The following is a 26,972-nucleotide window of genomic DNA, read 5'->3' as shown; positions in this document are numbered from 1 at the left end:
TGCACAGGCAAACTGGTCTAAATTCTAAACATGCTTACATCTAATATTCAGTGGTAATGCCGTGTTTTCGATATTGTAAAACAGGAGCAGCTCAGTAATGTTATTGCAAATAATCTCTGAGACTCCCTTCTATTTATCATATGAGAGGTCTCGTTTTGATCTAAAAGGAGCATTTTAATGGTTGCTGCATGGTGCTGAAAACCAACTGGTATAGACTCTTACACATCACCCACAGTAAACATATATTAAAGGAAAACAGTTTTTACAACAATTTGTTTAATAATCATTCAAGGTCATCGCTGCAGGACTGCTTGCAGAACTGATCACCACCAACCAACCAGCTCTCCACATCACTGAGCCTGAACCCCCCGGCAGCTCAACGGACCCCAACCAAGCAGCCAACAACCTCACACAGTGGATCACCAACTGCGCCGACCACCTCGCACCGCTGAAAAGCCATCCCACCAGACCCAACAACAAGAAAGCCCCCTGGTTCAACAGCGACCTCAAGAACTCCAAGAAGAACTGCCGCACCCTCGAGAAAACCTGGCGAAAAAACCCAACTACAGACAACATGACCGCCCTCAAGCACGCCTCCCGCAAACACCACCAGCTGATCCGCACCACCAAGAAGACAGCATTCAAAGAACGACTAGACAACAACGCACACAACAGCAAGGAACTCTTCAACATCGTCAAAGAGCTCTCCAACCCCAGCGCCGGAAACAACGACATCACGCCCTCACAAGACCTCTGCGACTCACTCGCCTCGTTCTTTCACCGCAAGATAGCCGACATACACAACAGCTTCGGCGCACAGACCACGCACCCAACCACCAAACCAACGCCCCCCAACACCACCCTCCGCGCCTGGACCCCGGTCAGCACCGAAGACACTATCCACACGATGAACACCATCCATTCCGGATCTCCGACCGACCCATGCCCCCACCACGTCTTCAACAAGGCCGACTGCATCATCGCACCCCATCTCCGGGACATCATTAACTGCTCCTTCAACACTGCCACCTTCCCGGAGAGCTGGAAGCATGCCGAACTCAGCGCCCTCCTGAAGAAACCCGCAGCCGACCCCACCGACCTCAAGAACTACCGCCCCATCTCGCTCCTCCCGTTCCCTGCCAAAGTCATCGAGAAGACCATCAACAGACAGCTAGCCGCCTTCATCGAGACTAACGGATCCCTCGACCACTCGCAGTCCGGCTTCCGTGCCAACCACAGCACCGAGACCGCCCTCATCGCAGCCACTGACGACATCCGAGCACTGCTCGACAACGGGGAAACAGCGGCACTCATCCTCCTGGACCTCTCCGCAGCGTTCGACACTGTCTGCCACCACACCCTAGTGCAACGCCTCAGCAACATCGGAATCCAAGAGAAGGCACTAGAGTGGTTCATCTCGTTCCTCACCGGAAGAACCCAGAGAGTCCGCCTCCCCCCGTTCAGTTCCGAGGCCACCAAAGTCATCTGCGGCGTACCGCAAGGATCGTCACTCAGCCCCACCCTATTCAACGTCTACATGAGCCCCCTCGCAGCCATCACACGCCAACACAACCTCAACATCATCTCCTACGCCGACGACACCCAGCTGATCCTCTCCCTCACCAACGACCCAGCTACCGCTAGAACTAATCTGCACGAAGGGATGAAAGACGTAGCCGAGTGGATGATGAATAGCCGCCTGAAGCTGAACGCAGACAAGACGGAAGTCCTCATCCTGGGATCATCACCCTCTGCCTGGGACGACTCCTGGTGGCCCCCTGCACTGGGCAGCGCACCCAAACCAACGGACCACGCACGCAACCTGGGCTTCATCCTGGACTCCTCCCTCTCGATGACCAGACAAGTCAACGCTGTTTCATCATCATGCTTCAACATCCTACGCATGCTCTGAAAGATCTTCTGATGGATCCCCACCGAAACCAGGAAGACGGTCACCCAGGCACTCGTCACCAGTCGACTGGACTACGGAAACACCCTTTACACCGGAACCACGGCCAAACTACAGAAAAGACTCCAACGCATCCAGAACGCCTCCGCACGCCTCATCCTCAACATCCCTCGAAACAGCCACATCTCCGGACACCTGAGAGACCTGCACTGGCTCCCCGTCAGCAAGAGAATCACGTTCCGTCTCCTCACCCACCCACACAAGGCCCTCCACGACATGGGCCCCAGGTACCTCAACAACCGCCTGACCTTCTACACTCCCACCCGCCAGCTACGATCGATCAGCCGCGCCCTCGCCGCCATTCCACGCATCAGGAAAGCCACCGCGGGAGGAAGATCCTTCTCCTACCTGGCAGCCAAGACTTGGAACTCCCTCCCCATCCACCTCCGTCTGACCCAAGACCACCTCTCCTTCAGGAAGCAACTCAAGACCTGGCTGTTCGAGCAGTAGCGGTCCCCCCCTCCCCCAGCGCCTTGAGACCCTCCGGGTGAGTAGCGCACTTTACAAATGACTGATTGATCTGGCTTTTTCGGAGGGGTCCTAAATGGCTGGGGCACTTAGCCAGGGCCCACTTTGCCGATTCCTTAACCGTCTCTATGCTGTAAACAAAATTTCTCTCTGAGCAAAGAATAAGGTTTACTCACAAAACGATCTCAGCCTGCGCTTTCCAACTATTTCCCACGATACCACACACAGTAAATACCGGAATCGCTTGGTGAGATATTTACTGGGCGAAGTATTGCGGCATAAACCTGACTTTTGCTTCGATTCCCCAGAATTGTGGATATTATGGTAATAACGCATGCGTTCCCCAATTCAGAGGTGCACACACTCAGAATTTGCTTACTTTCCGACACATTTTTGACAGGTTTCACCTGGCGAAAATCATACCGGCACAAAATACAATGGATGGTGATCTCGAAATCGTGATTTGGTCACTAATAAAAATTTGTGATGAAATTCGGTATACAAAGAAAGGGAGAATTTTAAGGCCATATACTTTACATATAAAAATATATGTTATACAAAAAGATGACTATGTAATGCAAAATTGAGTGGATCGAAAAAAACACTTATGCGTTATAAATACATGTGCCTAAAATATACATGCCTATATACATAGAGGCGTACACATACCTATATATTATCTCGTGTAATATATACACATTAGGCTGACATGGAATTTGCGGCTATTAGTTAGTGGGCACTGTTACATCATCATCTCAATCCATTAAACGTAATGCAAAGTAATTAAAGCTGCAAGATTCAACAGATATGAAAAACCCAGTAGCACAAAATGTTGTAAATTGATTAAATTCATTGCAGCATTTGTAGTACATACTGTATGACAGCGTTTGATTCCTCGCCGTCAGTATTTAACAGATGGAATAAGCACAAATTATGCCCGTTACTTCACATAAAGAACAAGTGGGACTTAAATAACATAATTTCATTAAGAAATGCCCAGTGATTGCTGCTGGAGATTAAGACTTCAGGCTGCTTGCCAAGTAGGATGAATGCATCAGTCTGCGAGAGGGCTGAAGACTGGCAGATGGGCTCTATCATGCCATTGGTTGCTGGGTGCCAAGCGAACAGCCGGCCAGGGGGACTGGGCTGGCTGGTCAGGGATTCAGGTCTGGGTTATAGGAGGCAGATTGTGCAGTGTGGTCTAGTTCTTGTTGACACTGCTTACTCAGGGGCCTAGCTTCTGGGGTGTACACCCCCCTAATAAATGTATTATCTTGTAAATAGTTGGGTACAGGTGCTTTCAGTTGGGTATGGCAAGGTGACTGTCGGTTTTCATTTAGGATGTTTACATACACACAGAGACTAAAACACACACATACTCTCTCCCCTCTCTGTTTTGAAGTCCTTAAAAAAGCCACATTATTTTACAAAGCATTCACTAACAATCCGCACTGCTCTCGCTTTTCAATACCCCTCAAGCCCCCTCACCTCTTGTTTCTCAGATAATGTATTTTACCATAATATGCCCGCGTGATTCTTGGGAAATCTGAAACTCACTCCCCAAAATCACCCCTACCCCCATCTTACTGACCAAGCCAAACCCCTTTGCTTACTGCCACCACGCTGGAAAACAGTCTGGGCACCGTGTAGGCACAGTTTGCTAGCATTGTGTGATGGATAGTCGCAAGAAAAAAGAAGGGAAACATTGTTTAATTTGCACAGGGTTGCACTGAAACGTGGGATGTTCCTATGCACAGAGGAGCAGGCAGGTGTCTGGGAATCTCTGTTTCTAATCCGAAGGATCTGTGTTTATATTAAAACCAGAGTGGAAGGGCCTCCATGTTAAGTGACAGTGGAAGATGCACAGAAACCCACTCGCCTGCTCCTTTTAACCCTTGCCTGAGGCTTGAAAGCAAAACAAAATGGAGGGGTGAAACTTAGAGCTGAAGATGTTCACAGCGGGCCTGACACAGCGGGACACTGATATCCAAAAGAAAACGTGCATGCATTTTGGAGAAATTGTTTCTAATTCACACAGTCTCATTAGTTTCATGGGGAATGACCTTATCTACCTACACGTTAGTTCTGATTTATTTTCACGTTTTTTTCTTTCACCTATCTGTCAAGCTATTTGGTACGTGAGACAATACGGGCTTACAGAGGAGCAAAGAAATTCATTTTCCTGCTTTAAAAGACTGCTGTGGAAAGTGTATTTGCTTGTAATGCTCTGGATAATCAAAGTGGCATGGTAAAGTTGCTCCCAAGCAAGAAAAATTAAACATTCCTACCTGACAATCACGCAAAGTTGCCACTCCTAATAGTCAAGGATAATATGCCAAATTCAGTGCACAAGAGGTATGTACCTCATTTGGGATTAAGTTCTGAGTTTGGTTGTAGGGCGCTTTCACCTTCTCCTACTAAACTTAAGGTGGGCCAGGAAAAACTGGAAGTAGCCCTTTGTGTGCCCCGCACATACCTTACAGTATGTTCTGCTCTCACAGTGGTGTAACGTTGTTGTCGTGGGTCCTGGAGCAAGGAAGATGGTTTCCCTGTTCACCGGTTGGGTAGTACATTAAACTACAGCCATAATTAGAGTTCAGTGGGTCCATAAGAGCTCTGCGTCCAGTTGCTACTATATGTGCAGCACTTTTGAGAGCTAGGCCCCTACTGTCAAGGAACTAGGCAGGCCTATCCAGTAGGAAGGAACATCAGCTTGGTGCTAATACTACATCCGTGGTGAGGTCAAACATAGTCATGACACAGTTTGGGCATATCTTATATCGGGAGGGGGAAATCCTATGCTGACCTGTTCAACGCTATGGTAGAGCACAGAGCTGAACAAACCGAAGCACCACGCAACATTAGCACACTGACCTACCCCATGCAAGGCATACACAACGTCTCTTCATTATCGCGCGTCTTTGAGAAGCATTTATCACAGGCTGATAAATTTACTTTTGACATAGCGTTCTTTTGTCTTTGACAATTTTTTTTTACAGCATAATCAAGAATTGCTTGTTATTAGTGATCTTTTAACTTCGTGCTTTTGAAATTACTTTAATTGCCGGAAACCACAGTGCAAGAAACCTAAAGTGAACAAATCATGTCAATAATTCTTTGGTTTTTTTTTTAAGTCGGGATATCTTTATTCTATTTTTTCTGCTAAATTTTTAGGCGAAATTGTGGACATTTTTCAGAGAAACGTTCAAGTGTATCTTCTGCCAGGCTTTTAGGGTGAAATTTCTAAATGAAGAATTTGAAACACGTATTCAAGTGATTCGGTGATGAATTCGTCATTCATTTTGTTTTGTGTTCCATTGGCACACGTTAATAGGAATCTTTAAAATTGGAAGCAGTCATTCAGACTATGTGATCCACATTCTGTCACGATTATAGTCGTAGTCAATTTGCCCACATCTGGAATCATGGGTAGTTCTGATGCTGACATCACTAAGCCAGAAAGAACATGTCCGCGAAAAACATTTTAAAATTCGATAAAAAAATCAGGTTTAGGTAGTGTTTGGAAAGAATTTGTCATATAACCATGTTTTCATGGAGTTATTGATTGTGCACATTTTTCACTCTAACCCTAAAGATCTAAAAAATATATTTCCAATATCCTAATTATCAGTTTTCCGCACCCCTGGTTACAAAGCTAACACTTCTGTAATTTCCTCAAGTTGTCAGTAAGTGTGGGCTCTGCAGTTCAATCAATTGGGTATACCTATACAGCAACAACGGAAAGTGTTTGAATTAATCTTAACCACTGTGAATTTCTCTGGTCACTTCCCATCATCTACATTTTTATCTTTCCTGTGCATTTACAGATGCGGTGCAAACACAAAGCAACCATGATCCTGCACAAATATGAACAATCCATCTGAATGTCTAGGCTACAACTCCTCTGAATGGCTTGAGTTTTGGATTTGCTGGTCTATGGCGTGAGACGTAGCATACGTCCTTGTGGCACATCGAGCAAAAGACTCTTGTATGGGCATTGGGCACACCATCAGCACAAAACTTTGGGTGGCTCAACTGGACAACACACAAATGACTAATGGAAAGGCTTAATTTGAACAAGTGCTAATTGATCTTGGAACATTTCAAACTATTGTTTTTTGGTTTGCCTTAGTACAACAGCACTTGATAATATCATAGGAGGACTGACACTATTATGGTACACATCACAGCAAATGGCTGTGATTCATTCTTTGGGCGCAGCAAGAGCGCCAGATCATAAATGTCCAGATCCCAAAGAAATGCTTGATTGAAAAGTCACTTGTAGGATGTCTGTCTCTGTCTATCTGCCAGCAAGTGCTAATCACAGAAAACGTTTTATTGGTGACATTATCATCATCATAATCATCTTCTTCATCATCATCTTCTTCTTCTTCATCATCATTATCAGCATCATCATCATTGTTACTATTATTATTTACAGTACAACTTTCATGAATATTTTTCTTATTATTCAAATGCATATCAATAGTTATTATTTCACTTATTTATATGATTTCTACTGCTACTACTACTAATAATAATAGTAATACTATTAATGATTCATTTAAATCCTCACCAACATTGCTCGTTAATAAGCAATACACTGCTTTTAAAGTCTCATGAAGAAACTACAGCCAGCTCATATTGGTGAACTAAGCAGGTGGGTTGTAGAATCCAGTGTACTAAACTCAGCTTCTAATGCCACGGAACACGTGCTGTCCACCCACACTTCATGTTCCAGGAGGCCTGGCGTCTCTCATGTACAACAGAAAGACGGAGAGAATTGCCAGTGCCCCATGTTAAACTATTAGCGGGGGTCTGCAGTGACCCAGGGACATTGGCATTGCATGTGAACACATTTCGTATTCCATATACAGATCACAAAACACTTGCTTTACTTTGTTGCTTCCAGCTTCAGCGGCTAAATTATAAAATGAGAGTGCTGACCAAGAAAAGTTGTAAAAATGCAAATGTGTCTAATATCATTACACAAGCTTGGCCATGGAGATAGCCATTGCTGGCTCTGTTGATGTGTCATGCGGGTGTGTATTACTTTGGAACACATTCCATTTATTTCTTCCAGAACTTGTCCTCACTGTTGCTATGCAACAAGATACTGGCAGATAACATTACATGCTGGCATCAGTAAAGGAAGGACTGGTTTAGGTGTTTCACCATGAAGTGACCCTCATCTGATTAATAAACACGTTTAAACCTCTTTGCCCTGCTAAGCAAAACAAAAAAGAAAGTTGGAAAAATATGACATTTTTCAAAAAAGTTTCTTTTGGCTACTTTTTTTAAATCAATGAAACACTGATTTAAATAACTTTTCTATTTTGTATTGTAATACAGTTGTCTAAAGAGGAATGAACACGCTGTTTTCTGAAACAATGTATCATTTTGCTGTTCATCACGTTTAAAATACACGTTGTATTTGTTTTTTTCATATTCTCCGTGGCTTGATCTCAACAATGGGAACTCCCACTGCTTCATTGTCACTATTATTGGCAAACACCGGAGTTTCTTATGACCCAAAATGACTTGTTGCAGACAATCTTCAGTGCAAATTTCACCGAAATCATTGGTTAAAGGCATGTGCTATAGTTAGGCAAGATGCGCGTTTTTCTTACCCCTCTTGGCATTTCCCTGAGTCCTGTGTGAATACAGCTGCCATGACGTCATCTTACTTGCTAGGCAGGAGCTCCTTTATGGCCAATGTGTTCGAGGGCCCAGCTGCTTCTTGGTTTGTGTTCTATCCATTTGGTATCTCTTGGACTTTCTTCAGTTGGCCAAAACACCTCTGAGTCTTATTGCTGGAATTGTGGCGCACTGTAACATTTGGGAAGGATTCATTTAGTTCCAAAAATCTGGATTAATTTAGCATAGATAATCCCAAAGTGGCCCTTTTTGAATGGCATAATCTTATATTTTTGCATCAAATATGCCTCCTCATTGGCTTCATTTGTAGATGGTGGAGTTTCACTCTTGCTGGGATTTTCCATCCTTATGTCTTAAATGTACACCTGCTTTGTTGGTCAGCCGAAAACAAAAACTTTAAAATAGAGATAGTTTGATGTTAGTTTCAGCAGGAGAGTCCTGGCAGGGAGATTTGCAGAATGGGCAGAAAATAGTAAGTGTCAGAATGAGAGGATTATGATACGACACCACCTTGAGGCACCGCTAGATTTCAGTAGCATAGAGCATGTTTTTTGAGACTAAGATTATGTCAATTCTCGAATAGTTTTCATGAACGTGTGACTTGTACGTAAAACTAGGTTCCTTAGGTTTAAATCCTCGCCAGACGTCAACCAAACCGTTTATACACATTGATGCGTTAAAAGACTTATGAACCTGTCATTCATGGATTTGCACCTTGATTTGTCGTGTCCTTTTTCTATTTAAAAATACAATGAAAATTCCCTACAACTATTAACAGTCCCGGCCAATCTAAGAGTACTGTAGAAATTGCATAAAGTATCTGAGAATAGTCCTGGTTTGTCAAAGAGATCATAAAAACATTATAGTTGATCTGATCAATCTTAATCTTTGCAATAGCCCTCCTCCCTTATCTATCCTCCATTGTCCTACCAACTTTAAAAGGCATCAATGTAGTGACCAGTGTAGCCACCCTTCTAATAGAAACTCACTGTGATGTAATGCCAGTATGTATAAAATCGAGTTGCCTGTAAAGTAATCAATTCTTATAGGCTATATGGGTCTCTGTAAGACACACTGTTCGAGGTTTATATGTTTTGATTGTTTCTTTTACAAGTCACCTTTTAGCTACATTTTTGAGTTCTCTGACATTCCACCACATAATTTTACTTACCACTGGATGTGTGATAAAACATCAAGTTACATGGACTGATATTCCGTACAATTTTAGTATGGGTAATATAGGTAATATAATTACATATTGAATCCAAAACCAACAATTTATGCGCTGATCTTTCAAAGTCAAAGTCAAATTGAGAATCAAATTGACATGACCATGCCTTACATTTTTCCACTCTTTTCATCTCCCACTCCCAGATCCCCCAACTCAGATCTATCTGACCCATAATAGACACCTCCCAGGGGAAATCACCCCACCCATTGAAGTCAAAGCACTTGGCTGCCCCTCATGACCATGGACGAGATCCACCAAGAAGAAAAACAAAATTATATTATATGAAGTTAAAAAACCTTGTGCTTCTCCATACCTCTCCTCCACGCCCAAGTGACAAAGTGCTTAGAAGAAGGATAAAGGATAAAGAACAATAAACTAAAAAAAGGAAAGAAAAAAGAGAACAAGTGCAAAAAGGAAGGGAACAACTAAACCATACACCAGCTACCTCTCAACATGTATAGTTAACAATCATTTCATAATTACCCCCCTAAGCCATATTCAAAAGAATTGGAAAGCATTGAGTGGTTGGAGAGCCAAGGAAGCTAGGTGAAATGGGGTTTAATAGGAGCTGAAACAGAGTATTAGTAATTGCCAGTATCATGTGACCCAATATAAGTATTAGACCAAGGGCCTGATTTATATTTTGGCGGACGGTTTACTCCTCTTTAGCAGCCGAGTGGGTTCCTGCATAAATGTCTTGACTCCCAGTTCTTGTATAGGAATAATGAATTTGCTGTGCTGCCACCATTGCTCTATAGTGGAATGACAAAAGTCAGACCTCACAAAGAACTTCACATTCTCCACAATGGCTGATGAAGACTGCTTAACTATGGCATAGACCTTTTGCCGCAGAATAAAGATACCTATATAAACCAGGATGGGCCTAGGATGCTGTGTTCCAGAACCTGATTGTGCGGACGGGCTCTGCCAAAGTGGAAATAATTGGGTCTCTTGTTGGCAGAGGTATGCAATCTGTCTAAGAAAGGACCACAATCCTTGTCATTGTAAGTCACAACACAATCTAAATTATCTTGTGCTCACCCTCCGGTAGCTTGGAACAGAGCAGACAGACTTAACTTAGAAGGCAATGTGTAAAGTATTTGTGCAATAACTCATACAGTAACACAATGAAAACACTACAAAAAGTACTTCACACCAGTTTAGAAAAATAGATAATATTTATCTGAATAAAACAAGATAAAAAAACCAACAATGATCCAATATGCACAAGTCAACATATCACGTTTTGGAGATTTAAGTAAGTCTCAAACCATAGGAAGCAATGTATGTATCATTTGAGCACAAAGGACCTTTGGTGCATCAAAATACCAACGTAGAAAGAATTAGAGGAGGTGAAGAGTCGGAAAGTAGAGTGATGTGCAGATTTTTCCAGTGAGGCGGGGTTGATGCGTTCAATTCCTTCCTCGTGGATAAGGTGATGCTGGATTTCCAGGTGCGCAGCTTTGGCTCCTTACTGTGGTGTTGGGATATTCAGCAGGTGATGCGTTGATTTTTCAGGCGTTGCGTCAGTGTTCGGGCGCAGTGGATTTTCTCCCATGGGTGAAGTCCTTGATGGCTCTGAGACTTCTTCACAGGAGGCAAGCTCAGTCCAAGCCCTTGACTACCACTTGTGGGGGAAAGCAAAGTCCTTCCAGCAGAGTCAGGGAGCAACAGGCAGAAGAGAAACAAGCAGGAGAGCAGTCCTGATGAGTCCTTTGGACAGCATGGCAGTCCTTCTCACACTTGCATGTCTAAAAGTGTCTGATTTGAGGGGGTCACAGACTCAGTATATATACCCAAATGTGCCTTTACAATGGAGAAGGCTTGAAAGAGTGGTTTTGAAGTGCACCAGATACCCTTTCAACTAAGTCCTGTCTGCCAGGAGATCTGGGGGGGTTATCAGTCCTTTGTGTGAAGTCAGGCCACCAACCTTTGAAGTGTAAGGAAGAGCCCCTCCACCTTTCCTGCCCAGGAAGAGCCATCAGTATGGAGTTGAGTGTCCTGTGTGCATGGCTGTCTGGGTGGAATACACAAGGGGAGCTGTCAACTAGCACAGACCAGACGTGGATTGGAGAAATCCAACTTCACCAGTAAAGCAGGATTTCTCATTACCATTCCAACCATACCAAACATGACAATTCCACTCCTTTCAGATCAGAAATTACCACTTAAAAGCATATCATGGAATTTCTAATGCTGGCCCATGAGAGGAGCAGGGTTCACAATAGTGAAAAATGACTTTTGGAGTTGTTTACTACCCAGACATGTAAAACGTACCAGTACATGTCCTGCCTTTTACTTACATAGCACCCTGCCCTTTGGGCTATCTAGGGCCTACCTTAGGGGTGACATATGTAATAAAAGGAGAGTTTAAGACTTTGCAAGTAGTTTTAAATGTCAAGTTGATGTGGCGGTAAAACTGCACACACAGGCCTTGCAATGCCATGCCTGAGACATGGTTAAGGGGACACTTATCTGGGTGGCACAATAGGTGCTGCAGGCTCACTAGTAGCATTTAATTTACAGGCCCTGAGCACATCTTGTGCACTTTACTAGGGGCTTATAGGTAAAGTAAGTATGCCAATTGGGTAGAAGCCAATGTTACTATGTTTAGGGAGAGTGCACTTAAGCACTGGTCAGCAGTGATAAAGTGCGCAGAGGCCTAAAACCAGAAAAAACAAGATCAGAAAAACAGAGAGAGGCAGGCATAAAGTTGAGGGAAGACCACCCTAAGGCTGTCAGATCTAACATGTGTGTCCCACAGCTGAAAGTGGGGACAGCTACCAACCCCTTGGAAGCTCTCTTCACTAAGGCAGAAGAATATGGAGAGACCATGAGCATTGGCGATGCTCCACTGTAAAGTCTATGCCTTGTAGGGAGATGCACCACCTCAAGAGTTTAGGATTTTCAACCCTCATTTGCATGAGCCATCTGGAGGGCCTGTGACCTGTCTGAACCCGGAAGTGTGGTCTTCACTTCTTCAGTGCCCAGACCACAGTAAATGCTTCTCTTTCAATGGCACTCCACCTCTGTTCCCCTGGAAGTAACCTCCTGCTGATGAAGGTCTAGGCCATCCTCATTCAGCTGTGCTAAGACTGCCCCTATGCCATGCTCAGGAGCGTCTGTCACCACAATGAATTCTTTGGAGTAATCAGGGACCCTGAGCACAGGTGCTGCGCATAAGGCTTCGATTTCTTCTGGGAGGATGCTCTCTGTATGCCTAGACAGTATGGCCTTCTTCTCAGGTTCTAACACAAAAGCTCTACTGTACATCTTGCTCCCGCTCTCACTTCTTCTATGGACTGAAGATAGAAGAACTTTCCTTTTTGTCACCAATGGCAGCGGGAGAACAGTACCAGGGATGTTAGGGCCAACAGAAATATCAAGAGTACATAGGATAGCAGGTTCAGCAGAAAATTGGTGTTCTTTGTGAGCTAATTGGCTCTCCAAAGCTGGAGTTTGATGAAAGCTGTGTCCTGAGGCTGTAGTTGGAGCAGAAATTGCTAAGACTCTGTCTGGTGGCAATCTCTTTGCACAACCCTCTGAGACCTGTGCTGTTTCTGATGCAATCCACTGCAATAGTTACTTGACACAAGGGAGTTTCCCTTGCCGAGTCAGAGAGTTGGATTTTGCAATGTGTGTCTCTCTTTCACTCTCTCTCTGAAGATGTTGGGACACACCTGAACACACCAAAGCAAGGTCTCTACCTCCCCTGCCCTCAAGCTGGCAAAAATAGCCTGGGGATAGCCCAACCATGGCCCAAGTGGCATGTTCATTCTTATTTTGCCACTGATTGGGCAATGCAGTGCTTAATTTGTAAAACAATAAGTATCAGAGTCCTTGCCAGGATGTCACTTCCACATGCACTGCCAATTGCGTTTGTCAGTGCTGCCAATTACTGTAACAACACACCTACTAACCATCACACTCTTACAAGCTTGACAATTCTGACTACACCTGGCTCCCAAGGCTGTAAGAATGACTTTAGTGGCAGGTATTGATCATTTTATTATGTATTGAATTAAGAAGCAACTGCTGTTGTGCAGTGACACATGGTTCTGCTGGCTCCAGTAAGGCATGTTTTTACTATTTCTTTTATTATTTCTTACTTTTGATTCCTACTAGTAAAATTACAACCTTGTTTATACGATTTACTTTTTTCTCCCCCATGTTTGTTATCCCTGTATTTCCCTGTGTTTTCTATATTTCCTGTTTCTGCAGCTGACTTTCTCCTGTCTGTAGATTTCTGCTGCTTCCTTTATTAGTAAGCTTTCCCTCACCCCTCTTTAACATGGTTCAGGTAGGACCGCTAAGAAAACAGATTTTTGGGACAATAAAGAGGATTGCAGGCCCAAGTATTCACCAAACATGTTGGTTGATCAAACAGTCAAAAAATACTGAGACAGTGACAGAATGGTCATGGAACTCTAATGTTGTCTTATTCTTATACTCACAGTTTCCACAACAGTGCAGCATGACAGGAATGATTTATCATTGCCAACTATACCATTTTTCCTTCCACCCCCTCACTGCGTTTCACTCTTATCTTTTCATAGCCTTATCTCTCCATTAGGAGAAAACTGTTTTTGGTTGACTCGATAACAACCTGGGTTTTAAAATGTTGTCAACCAACAAACCACCAAAAGTGTTACTTTCGATGGAAGATACTGATAGATAGCTAACCTAAATGTAGTGAGGTATTGCTGTTGCACCTTCAGCAAAATAAATAATAATTTAAGTGGCTAATATGGTATCTAAAATAGGTGTATTATGTTCTTCTCTAGGCACACAGGGGGTCATTCTGACCCTGGCGGCCGGTGGCCGCCAGGGCCACCGACCACGGGAGCACCGCCAACAGGCTGGCGGTGCTCCCACGAGCATTCTGACCGCGGCGGTTCAGCCGCGGTCAGAAGCGGCAAGTCGGCGGGCTCCTGCCGACTTACCGCTGCTCGGGGGAATCCTTCATGGTGGCCTCCCGTAAGAGGGCCCCGCAAAGTATTTCAGTGTAATGGCAGACACTGAAATACGCGACGGGTGCAAACTGCACCCGTCGCACCCCTGCAACTACGCCGGCTCAATTCTGAGCCGGCGTCCTCGTTGCAGGGGCATTTCCTCTGGGCCGGCGGGCGCTCTTTCGGAGAGCGCCCGCCGGCCCAGAGGAAATGTTAGAATGGCCGCCGCGGTCTTGTGACCGCGGTGCGGTCATTTGGCGGCGGAACCTTGGCGGACGGCCTCCGCCGTCCGCCAAGGTTAAAATCAGGGCCACAGTGCCGCCACAAGTACCAGCCAGCCAGGGAAATCTCAGGAGGCACAACCGGTAAAGGGAGGGGCAGGCCAAGTATTAAGTCACCTTGCTTTCCAATTGACAAAACTGTACTTGATAAGTGTGGAAGATATCGAGCCCATCTCCTCCAGTTCCTACCCACAGCATTTTGCTGCCTAAAATTGCAGCACAGTTTAATTCAGCGCTGCAGTGCAGGTGGTGAAATGTGCATCTGCAATGGCACAACAAAGTCTGTAATACATACAAACTAAACACAAGATGTGTTTTCACTGCCCACTCTGTCACCTTCTAATATTTCAGATCACATTTTTTTCTTTCTGTCCCACCCCACCCTAAGTTGTAAATTCTGTCTCTACATGTGTCACTTTTTTTCTGCCCAAATGACTTATGTATCAATCCTTCCATTATGGATTTATGGTTGCAATTTCTTCCTTTCATCAACCAATCTGACTAAGCAAAAGCATAGTACATGATCAGTGACATCTAACCATTCCATGGCTGAACCTCTATGTAGGCCAATCCCTATAGCTTACCTCCCTGTATACTAAGGGGCATATTTATACTCCATTTTACTCCAAATTTGTGTCATTTTTTTTTTTTTACGCTAGCCCACCCTTTGCACCGGCTTGCACCATTCCATGCATGCACTGTAACAGCTTGGGTTTGAGCTGGTGTCATTGATGTGTACATTTAGTTAATAGAAAGCAAACCCAGACAGACTTGTTCTTCTGTAGGTAGACTTACGAGCCTCTTTTCATCTGTCTTGTGAAAGAGTGCTGTAGGAGGCTGAGGGGCTACCAAAACAGGGCCTGCAAAGTTACATAATTAATATGAATACACTTGGTAAGTTTTATGTAGGCCAACCTAAGGCAGCAGAAAGGTGATTGTGAGATATTTTCTTGACATTCAAAGAAATATGTGGTACACCTCTAGTGTGTGCTGAGTACAGACATGGCATTTACACATACCGGGCTTTGTGATGGGCTGTTGAATCAGTGCTGCTTGTATTCCTGACACACCTGTTGGACTGCTTATGGTGCTTCAACATTCTTTTCATGTATGCACATACTGAGACTGGGAGGAGAAAAGGAGATGTGAGGCAATGTTCATTTTCTGCCTTTCTGTGGATAGTTCCTAAAAATGTTGAGGGTGCATGTTTGCTTGTGTACGTGTGAGCGTTATGTCTAATGCGTGACATCTGTTTTGTTTGTAAACATGTTATATGTGCAGCATATGTAATTTATTGCTGTGAGTAGAACTGAGTGCATTTTACCTGCCCTGACAATGAGTTGTCTCTGGACCACAAAGGTAATGCAGCTGGTGGTGGTACATGGTGGAGTTGATACATTGATCCCATGGAGATCTTCTAAGGCAGGATCAGAGTCCATTGCTAAGGCATACAGCTGCTAAATGATTCTTGTGGAACCAAAACACACAGAAGGTGATGGTGAAATGCTGGCAAATAGCCTAATCCATTGGCAATAGCTCTGGATATCATTCTGACTCATTTTTTGGCCTCTGTACCACTCTTGACAAAGACACATCTAGCCGGTGTTGACTGTTGTCCACATGGGGACAGTCCATCCCAAAGTGCCCGGTGAGGACCCTTTAAGATGGAGATTCAAAAAATCCTAAGACCAGCTTTGGCCTTGTTAGGTGCCCCATCAGTGAGGTATAACTGGGACCTTGAGGAGCAAAAAGCAACTTATATTCACTTACTTGCTCTCATTCTGCCATTATATTGTGATGACCCCACAGTGCGTATCTCCACCCCAATGCATTCAACCTATTGGTGACATACTTCCAATGGTCACCTTTTCCTCTCCACTGAGGGTGTATGGATGCAGACCATTTAATTCTTCTTGGTGGTCTAATACAAAGGTGACCAAAACACATGTCACTTCTTGAGTGAAGTTCTATCTTTCTATTGAGGATACTGGTGTGCATCTTGCTTGATTTACCACATGTCAGGCTCCAAACAAGACACGGGAAAAAAAAGTCAGAGCCACGGTTGTTGAATATATTTGTGGTCTTCAAAGTGTGATTGGTGCTTAGTGTCAGTGACTGTGGTTAAGTGTATCTTTTCTTTTCCCTCAATTTTGATTTATATGCAGCACAGTGTATTCATATGGTTGTCAGAGATACACTCTCTGCTTCTAAAAAAGCGTAAAGGCTACTTCTCTCCAATGTGCCATTTGTGTCTGGATATTATGGGTCACTTTGTTTATGTACGATACCTCTCCTAGTGAGAAAATGTTCAAATTACTTAGAAACCAGCTAAACCCTAATCCTAATATCTGACAAAAAATGATCTAGAATCGCCCTCTCTATGAAGTATCAGACTCAGACATTTCACCACCATAGACCAGCTAACGTTTCAAACTGAAGAAACATCTGTACATATCCATAAATACAATTAAATACAAAGGCACCCAATCTTCCTAAATTTGGCCAAGAACATCAATAGTAATTTCATCGCGTTGGCGTAATCGAAAAAACCTGCCTACCATTAGCGGTGTCTTCACTCTCATACTTATCGCAACTGACACAATCAACACATTCTCTCTCTTCCCTCGAATCTCTGCCAAGAACTAGTATTCAATCCTCAACTTCTTTTTGGTCTTACTATACCAAAAAGAACTACATGGGCAACATCTGTCAACCAATTTATAATCCAACAAAGAAGAACTAATCTTGATGCTCAGAATAACAATCAATCCTGCAGTTCACTCTTCATCAACCAATACGCTTTAGTATTCATACCTATACCCTTATGATACTTTCATCCTTAAGTCACATATCCGCAGACCTCTTGCACTTTTTGATGAGATTTTAGTTCTGACAGTAGTTCTTCTTGTGCCTGTCACAATCCACACTTTATTCACACATGTCCCTCCTCATCATTACCTCCTATCTCTCCATCAGCCTCATTTTCTACCGGTCTAACAAACCGTCCTCTGTTTCATTTCAGACACACAGAATACACTTTACTTCAAAATCACCACCCAGCAAAGCAATTGCACACTTGCATATTTTAGATGAAACCAAATCCTAAATACTCTTTTTTTGAAAATATATCTCATAACCTGGTAAGCATCTCAAATTTCGCACCTCACAAAAAGTTCTTAAACATCTTGATCATCTAATGTACCGCTAAAGCCTCTCTCTCAATAGTTCTTCTCTGCTTCTCGTAAGATATGAAAAACAAACGCTAAGATGTTAAAGTACTCCTTAACTTGCGGCCTTAAAAAATAACACATTTAACCCTTATATCTGTAGTGATACTACAAGTATCTGCTGGAATAAAGCCAGTGGAACCTGGAGCTTGAGTCATTGAATCACTATGGATAGGTATAGCAGTTTTTTCATACTCCATTTCCAACTCATTTACTATGGGGACACAAATTTGACTATAACTTTTCTTCTTCATCTCTTCAACAAACACCGTAGAAAGGTTCCTCTCTTTTGGTCACCATTAACATCACATTCAAATTCAGATTATTTCTAAGACATTGTCCCATATTTATACTTTTTTTGCGCCACATTTGCGCCATTTTTGTACTCAAAAGCAGCGTAAACTTACAAAATACAATTGTATTTTGTACGTTTGCGCCGATTTTGCGTCAAAAAACGATGCAAATGCGGCGCAAAAAAAGTATAAATATGGGCCCTATTTCTTTACATTTTATCAATACTACACCGGAGCATAAATTTATTCGCAATACAAAGCAGATTTACAAGGAGATGCGAATTTCCTTAGAGTTCCAACACAGTGTTGTACTTTTTTGTCATGTCTTTGTACACACATGCTAGAACTTTGTCAAACTTTCTGATGCAAATTGTATACTTATTTAGGATTGCATCTTCCTCATCATCTAGACCTGATAAATTGCCAAAAACTGGTGCACTTCAATACCAAGATATTGTTGTCAAAGTTGCACCACATATATATTTTAGCTTAGAATCAAAATAATTTCTTGCGTTTAAATGACTTTACAGCACGCTTTGCAGGATATATCAGGAACAGGGTGGTGAATTACAATTTTGCATGTTGAAACAATTACACCAGAACAAACTCAAAGAAGAATAGGAAAGCACAACCATCACCAGTATCTGACATGACATCCTGATTCCTGGAGTTAATGCAATTATAAATCAGCACAAACTTTCCAAGGGATAATATATGCACAAATAGTCAAAGAGATGGATGCTCTACTGATGAGACTGCAAAAGATAATGGGGGTCATTCCGACCCTGGCGGTAAATACCGCCAGGGCCGGGGTCGGCGGTAGCACCGCCAACAGGCTGGCGGTGCTCCGCCAGGCATTCTGACCGTGGTGGTACAGCCGCGGCCAGAAGCGGAAAGCCGGCGGTGTACCGCCGACTTTCCGCTGCCCATGGGAATCCGCCATGGCGGCGCAGCTCGCTGCGCCGCCATGGGGATTCTGACACCCCATACCGCCATCCTGTTCCTGGCGGGTCGCCCGCCAGGAACAGGATGGCGGTATGGGGTGTTGTGGGGCCCCTGGGGGCCCCTGCAGTGCCCATGCCAATGGCATGGGCACTGCAGGGGCCCCCGTAAGAGGGCCCCACAAAGAATTTCAGTGTCTGCTTTGCAGACACTGAAATTCACGACGGGTGCAACTGCACCCGTCGCACCTTCCCACTCCGCCGGCTCCATTCGGATCCGGCTTCCTCGTGGGAGGGGTGTTTCCCACTGGGCTGGCGGGCGGACTTTTGGCGGTTGCCCGCCAGCCCAGTGGGAAACCCAGAATGACCGTTGCGGTCTTTTGACCGCGGTACGGTCTTCTGGCGGTTCCCGCTTGGCTCCCGCCGCCCGCCAAGCTTAGAATCAGGCCCAATGTTCCTCAAAATTAAAACAAAACAGTCACACATTGAAATGTACATACAAAACTAGAGAGAAAATAAAATAGACAAATCTCATCCTTGGATGTGGGGAAACGCTGCTATGTGGCTAGCAGTTGTATTTTTTAAGTTTGCGCTGCTTTTGCGGCAAAAAATGGCGCAAATGTGGCACAATAAAAGTATAAATACGGGCCTAAGACTGTGTGGATTGATACTTGACAATAACATAAAGGCCTGATAAAAAGGACCGGGACACAAATCTGCACCGTTGACACAGTTTGAACCAAAACCAACTTCACAGTCCCTAATGGGTCTCCAGGACCAGGACCAGGAATGATTGCTGCTGCAATGCTGAGCACTGTCAATATTTTGCACAAACTCATCTAGATTCAACATTCCACACTATCCAACACAATGAGTAACAGCCACCAATCTGCCAAACCCCTTCACATAGCTCAAAACGGGAGGGCAGACATACACCTACTACTGTTCAGAAAACTCTGAAATTATTAACTGAATAGTTTCCTTTCAGAAAATATGCACAGTGGTGGATTTACAAGTATGTATGTGTGAGTGTACATTTCCAGATGTATATCAGCTTTGTGAATCAAGTCCCTGGTTTCTGAGTCCAAAAACTTTTTCACTGAGTAGTTACCTCCTAGTCCCAGCTCACATTTGAAATTCCAGCAATATGGCAGATTTAGCCACAAATAAAACCTACGTGACACAGCCCCCTATAAAGCTTTTTGCTCAATGTGTGTAAGGAACGAAAGGGAGCTTTCCCTAACAATGGTTGCCTTGCTTAACCAATTGTGCAGAGGTGAACCTTTTGCATTCTGGAATTCATCCCTCTGAAAATGATTCTCTTTCGCTTTAACAAAAAGTATGCTGATGTCGACCAAGCAGAGGATGGAGGAAAGTCAAAATGAGCAGAGAGAGAGAGCCTGGTATAAAAACACAAAAAGAAATGCATACAATCATTATCAAACAATAACTTCATACAATATTTCATGTGCCAAAGGCAAACAGTGCATCTGCTGGTTCCCTGCCATTCAGGGGAGGGATGTTTCCAAGCTGTGACCTAGTATCAGATAGACAAGAAGCCTAATGGCTGTTACTAAGGGTGACTACTCTAGCAATGTTCCGCTGAAAAATTAACTTTGCAATAAACGACCTTCACGGAAGAAGACTATTCATGTTAATTAGTGGCTCTTTTCAAATATGATTCACATGTGCATTAGGCCATGTCATTGCGAACAATGCTGCCATTGTGGGAAACTTCAAGGCAAGACTCTTAAGTATAGTTATCAAAATTTTTTAGAAAACTCTGGTTCAGGTTTTTTTTTTTCAAAATAAGATTGTGAATTGCTGCTGCTGATGTATTGCACAATAGTATGTCTCCTAATGGCTTTTTAGCTTTCTCCACCGCCAACTTTTATATTTAAAATCCATACAATTATGGACAATTTATGGGCATTATGAGGCGTCCTTTCTTTGCATGTTTTTTTACAGACTCAAGCTAGCTTTTATAACGAGAAAATCAAATGCATTCTGCTTGCAACATTACATTCGTTCTCACATAGCCTACTTTATTCTTACTATGTGTATTACTTATTATGCATACTTAATTTAAGAATGCACTTTCTCCATTAAAAAATTAGAATAATCAGGAGAAGCAGAGAGTGATTATTAGTTAGTGGTTGCCTTGATTAACTCTTTAACTGCTGAAATGACCTTCATAAAATACATCACATTCTTGTGAGAAGTGTGCAATTTGAAAGCCAGACCAAAGCAATGAATGGCAAGTCAGCAGGAAAACATTTTTCCACGTGCAAAGCAGATCACAATTGCTATAGTGCTGCAAGCCCAAATCCTAAAAAAAACACAGCCATTCCAGTCTCAGTTCACCTCTCATTGTGTATCAGAGTATGTCCTCATAATTTGTAAACAGATTATGTTATTCCAGTATTTCTCTTTAAAAAATGATTGACACTAACCTAGGCTCAAATCTCATTCTACCAAAGTGTTATAAGTACCCATAACCTGACAATCAAGAGTGGTTGCGCACAATTTCTAAAACTTAAGTTTTATCACTTCTATGTGAGTCAGGAATTTTAGTAAATAAGGTGTCTGGGAACCACAACTAGTTGTTAATAATTTAATCCATTACAGTTCAAGCATCATATTCAAAGTCAAAGGTAATCCATTAAAGTTTGAAGTAAGAATTGCAATAGTTTGTAATACTATCCGCATTTTTGTCGTCACAAACCACAGAAAGTATCCCCTTTTCCTAATTTAAGTCTTTTGCATTTGTTAACATTTATGTGGTCACATGACTGCCTGTGTCCTTGGCTTCCAGCCACAACTACAGGTCAGTTCAGAAGTGATTCCTTTTAATGGCTTCTCTAGCACTACGCGTTTATAGCCACACAAGAAAGCATGGGTTGTTAGTACATTGATAGAAGGTAACATACTTATTTTACGTAAATGAAAAAAACAGGTCACCATTTACTGTTCTTTTTTAAATTCAAAGTATGGTTGAATTAGTAATTATGGAATACTTGTTTAATAATTTAGGAGATGTAGTTCTACTGTAATAATTTGCGATGACGTCTTGGAACTTTATTCTTAGTTTAGCAAAAAAAAAATGTATTTAGTTCTCTGATTCTCCAAACCTTCTTTCCAGGCCCCCCTCTTTAGTTAATGTCCTACTACTTACCAGTAATCTTCATTACTTCTGGTCCTGTTGTTCTCGTCCCATTCATTGCAATTGAGGATATATATTATCTCCCAGACAGGTCCTTCCTGTCCTCATCCAATTCATTACATTAGGATGTATATATTCTACTATCTCCCAGATAGAAAAAACGAACAAAAGGAATGCGGGAACGCTGCCCCAATCCCTCCCACCAGGTGTACTTAATGTGTACTTACCCAGCATTAATTCAGAACTACCAAGCCTCCACATATGAAGGCCGGACATTTGGGAGGGAGGGCGAGGTGCAATGAATGGGATGAGGACAACAGGGCCAGGAGTAATGAAGTTTACGGTAAGTAATAGGACATTACCCTTAGGCCCCACCTGTCTTCATCCCATTCATTACAATTGGAGAATACCAAAGTCAAGAACCCAGCATTCATGTAAAAAAAGACATCACAAAAGGATATAACACCATACAGTAGCACTCAAAAGTGATTCATTAACACTGGTCAGAAAACACATCAGGAGTACACCGCTTGCAGCACTTCCCACCCAAAATTAACATCATCACCTAACACAGTCTGGAGACGGTAATGCTTGACTAAGGTATTGGAGGATGTCCAAGTAGCAGCCCAACAAGGAATCCCCCTGCACTGCCACCCCCTCCTTTCAGAAACGTCTTCAGCGAATACAAAACGCCTCTGCAAGCCTCATCCTCGATGTACCCCGCCACAGCCACATCTCCGCCCACCTGAGACACCTACACTGGCTACCCGTCAACAAAAGGATCACCTTCAGGCTCCTCACCCATGCACACAAAGCCCTCCACAACAAGGGCCCTGAATACCTCAACCGTCGCCTCACCTTATACACGCCCACCCGTCAACTTCGATCCACCAGCCTCGCTCTCGCCGTCGTCCCTCGCATCCGCCGAACCACTGCAGGTGGAAAATCCTTCTCCTACCTGGCAGCCAAGACGTGGAATTCCCTCCCCGCCCACCTCAGGACCACCCAGGACCACCTCACCTTCTGGAGGCAGCTCAAGACCTGGCTCTTCGAGCAGCAGTGACCCCCCCCAGCGCCTTGAGACCCTCACGGGTGAGTAGCGCGCTGTATAAATATGATTGATTGACATGGACACGCCCCTCAACTCAGCCCAGGAAGCTGTCACCCCCCCCAGTAGAGTGCCCTTGCACCCCTGCAGGAGGAGGAGAACCAGGCAGATAATAAGCCATCTCAAGCATCTGTTTGATCCACCTACTAATCGTCAAAGAGGAAGCCTTAACCCCCCAGGACGAAACCCCACAAGAGACAAACAAGGAGTTAGTCTTCCTAAAAGGCATAGTCTAATCCAAATAGACCGGTAAAGCCCGTTTCACGTCCAACAAGGACCAAGCCACCTCTTCTGCACCACCAAGGCAGGAAAAACAACTTCCAGAGATTTATAAAGCTGAGATGCCACTGTGTGCACAAAGAAGGAATCCAACTGCAGCACCACCCCATCGTCAGCAAAAGGCAAAAAGGGTTCCCTAGCCATCATAGCCTCCAATTCACCAATCCGCCTGCTGGAAGTGATAGCCACCAAAAATACCACTTTAAATGCGACAATTTAATGTCCGCTAACTCCAAAGGCTCAAAAGGAGCATTCAGCACCAAAAGGAAGTCCCATAACAGAAACAGGGGCAGGAAAGAGAGAAGCCACACAACAACCTTGTCACCAGGTCATCCACATCAGCCAGGTTCACACGAGGGGAGGGCAATTCCTTGAAAGCAGCCCACTGTCTGACAAAAACTGCAACACACCCATCAAGGAATATTTCAAGGGAGCCAACTGAAGAGACCCACACCAACACTGGAAATTACCCAATGCCTTTCATAGGACTTCAAAGCAGGAGGCCTACTGGACTGTTGGGCAGCCACAGCTAAGTGCAGAGGAATCCCCCTGCACTGCCATCCCCTCCTTTCAACCTCCAGACCAAGAGACAAAGCCTCAGAAGAGCCAGAGAAGGAGATGACCACAGATGAGGAGGAGCAAGGAATCATCCAGGGACCCTGAACTGGCATAAGCTTGAGACTTGAAAACCACGAGCAATGGGGCCAAAATGGCAATACCATCACCACCGCTCAGGGCTCTCCCTTTAGACGAGCCAGAAACCTGTTAATTAGAGCAATCAGAGGAAAGGCATACAACAGTCTGGTCACTGAATGGTCAGAGCGTCCACCCCTCTGGCCCCTTCCTGCTCAGTGTGGGCACAGAACATGGGAACCTGTGCATTGAGTCGGGAAGCAAATATGTCCAGGACAGGCACACTTGAAGAAAAACCTCCCTGGTGAGAGAAAGTTCCTGAAAGGGAGGAAAAAAATGACTGAGGGCATCAGCCACTCCATTGAAAAAGGGGCTGAGCCACCACATTGAGACACCTGGAATGGATCCCCCGCCCCCGGTTGTTCAGATATGCCACAGTCATCTGGTTGTCATAACGTATCACCAAGTTGTGCCCCAACAAAAGATGACAAAACCCCATGGCAGCCCTGTAGACTGCCATCAGTTCTCTCCAATTGGAAAAATGCCTCCACTCCTGAAGAGACCAGTGAGCCTGCAGGGAAATGTCCCTCAAAGTTGTTGTCCGAGTCACCAAATCCTCGGGGTCTGTGCACGTACCCAGCACTTCCACCACAAGACAGCTCCAATACTCTGATTAGATTTATCACAGAGTCTAAGAGAGTCCAAGTGGGGAAAAGGGGATTAGGACAGGAACAGCTGGGAAGGAGACCTATAGGAAACAAAAGGTTAAAACACAACATCAAAATTACATCTCATGAAATCAGTACCATGCTACAACTCTAAGCTTCGTCTTTTCCGAAAAAACATGAACAACCCTAGAATAGTCCTAAAATTGACTAGGCTTTAGATGACCGAATACCTGAGGAGGAAACAGGAAAAGTTAAATAGGACTTTCAGATTCAAGTACTTTCTTTAGCATGAGAATCAGGAAACACTCTGAGCAATTTCTAAACAACCATATGAATCTCCTTTTAAGAATACATATCAGGAACACACAGCATTACATCTAGAACTCTGGTATTGTTGTGTTCATCTCAGAAAAAACATTGGAAAGTGAATTGCGCACATTGCAGATTTTTATATGAGTATTAAACACCGTAAAGGATTGTGCACCATGAAATCACACAACGTAGATTCAAGGAATAAATCACGCGACGTGTCAACTTTAAATGCTACCAAGAAAATGTCTTAGAATGGTAGCGCACAGTAATTTACATTATTTATACACGAGGAAAGAATTGCGCGTCTTGCCGATTCAAATGCCACCATACAAATGCCAAGAAATGGTAGCGCACAATGAACAACATGAAAAGCACTCAGGAAAAAAATTGCGCGTCTTGTCGATTCAAATGCCACCATGCAAATGCCAAGAAATGGTAGCGCAGAATGAATAGCATGAAAAAACACTCAAGGAAAGAATCGCGCGTGTTGCCGATTCGAATGCCACCATGTAAATGCCAGAAAATGGTAGTGCACAATGAACTGCATGAATTACACACGAGAAGTGAGCCACCATGTAAATGTCAAGAAAAGGTAGCGCACAATGAACAACAAAATTAAATGCTCATGAAACGAGTTTCACGTCTTGCCAACTCGTAAAACATCATGTAAATGTCAAGAAATATCAGCGCGCAATGAACAACAATGTAATAAAGAAGTCAAGTCTTTATGGAATAAATTGCGCGTCCTCCCTATTTGCAAACCACCATACAAATGTCAAAAAATTGCAGCGCACAAGTAATCTGTTATTCATTTAAGAATTAAAATCAAGAATATGAAAATTCTCAACTACGGTGTTGGAAAATGTCCAAACACCGTCTTACCGCCTGGAAACAGTGATCACCAATGAGAGATGAGTGCAGAAGACTGGAAAATCCAAATAGGCCGCCGGGACAGGAGCTCAGGAAGAAGCTGCTTCTCTGCCCCGGGACCTCTGAATAGTGAGCACTGGAAGTTGGGCTGACTCTCTTTTATAGAGTCTTGGCCCAGCCTAGAACCACGCCCAGGCATGTTGCAGGGAAAGTCTCTAGAAGGCCCTGGAAAGGGACCACACCCTAACAGACTCTGAATGTCTGCAGCAATACATTGCAAATGTACAGTATTTATAAGCACCTTAAAAATGAATCTTTTGGATGGAATTCTGCAATGCAAAAGGTTAAACAATAACATATCATCACAATGCATAAATTACATTATCTTGCGAGTGTTGTTTTTTTGCATTCTAGATGCCCGTAAAGCGCACACTGTCCTGGTGTTGACAGTACTCCCCTCTCCCAGGCGCGCTCTAGGGCCTGGTTTATCTGGATTCAGACGATGAAAGCGTCTCACAAGTATTGGAGCATGAACATCAGATGCGGAAACCCATGAATTACTTTCAGGGCCATAACCTTTCCATGAGATTAAGTACCATAGGTTACGCCCTCTCAGTTTAGAGTCCAACACTTTCTTGACTTCATATCCTTCTTCCCCCTGTACTAGAACAGGAGCTGGATGAGGGCGGACCTTTTGGACTGCCTTTTTTAAGAGGGAAGTATGGAACACTGGATGAATCCGTAATGATTTTGGCAATTGTAGTTTATAGGTCACAGGATTGATTTGCTGAAGAACAGTGTAAGGACCTATAAATTTGGGGTTGAACATGTGCTTCTTCTTGAAGTCTATATGTTTTGTGGAAAGCCACACTTTGTCACCAGGTTGATACTGCGGTCCCTCACAATGTTTCTTGTCATA

General features: G+C 43.7%; 1 protein-coding gene across 1 annotated transcript in view; it reads right to left on the bottom strand.

The window, feature by feature from the left end:
* LOC138297011 (nucleolar pre-ribosomal-associated protein 1-like) overlaps window positions 1-26,972 on the bottom strand; it is a 128,020-nt gene that overhangs the window by 73,940 nt on the left and 27,108 nt on the right. Inside the window, 1 exon segment of the mRNA XM_069236530.1 lies at window positions 6,763-6,900. Coding sequence (XP_069092631.1) covers window positions 6,763-6,900 — 138 coding nt within the window.

Source organism: Pleurodeles waltl, chromosome 5 (assembly GCF_031143425.1).
Source record: "Pleurodeles waltl isolate 20211129_DDA chromosome 5, aPleWal1.hap1.20221129, whole genome shotgun sequence".
NCBI classification, from domain to species: domain Eukaryota; kingdom Metazoa; phylum Chordata; class Amphibia; order Caudata; family Salamandridae; genus Pleurodeles; species Pleurodeles waltl.
This window is presented reverse-complemented; position numbering and strand designations above follow the sequence as displayed.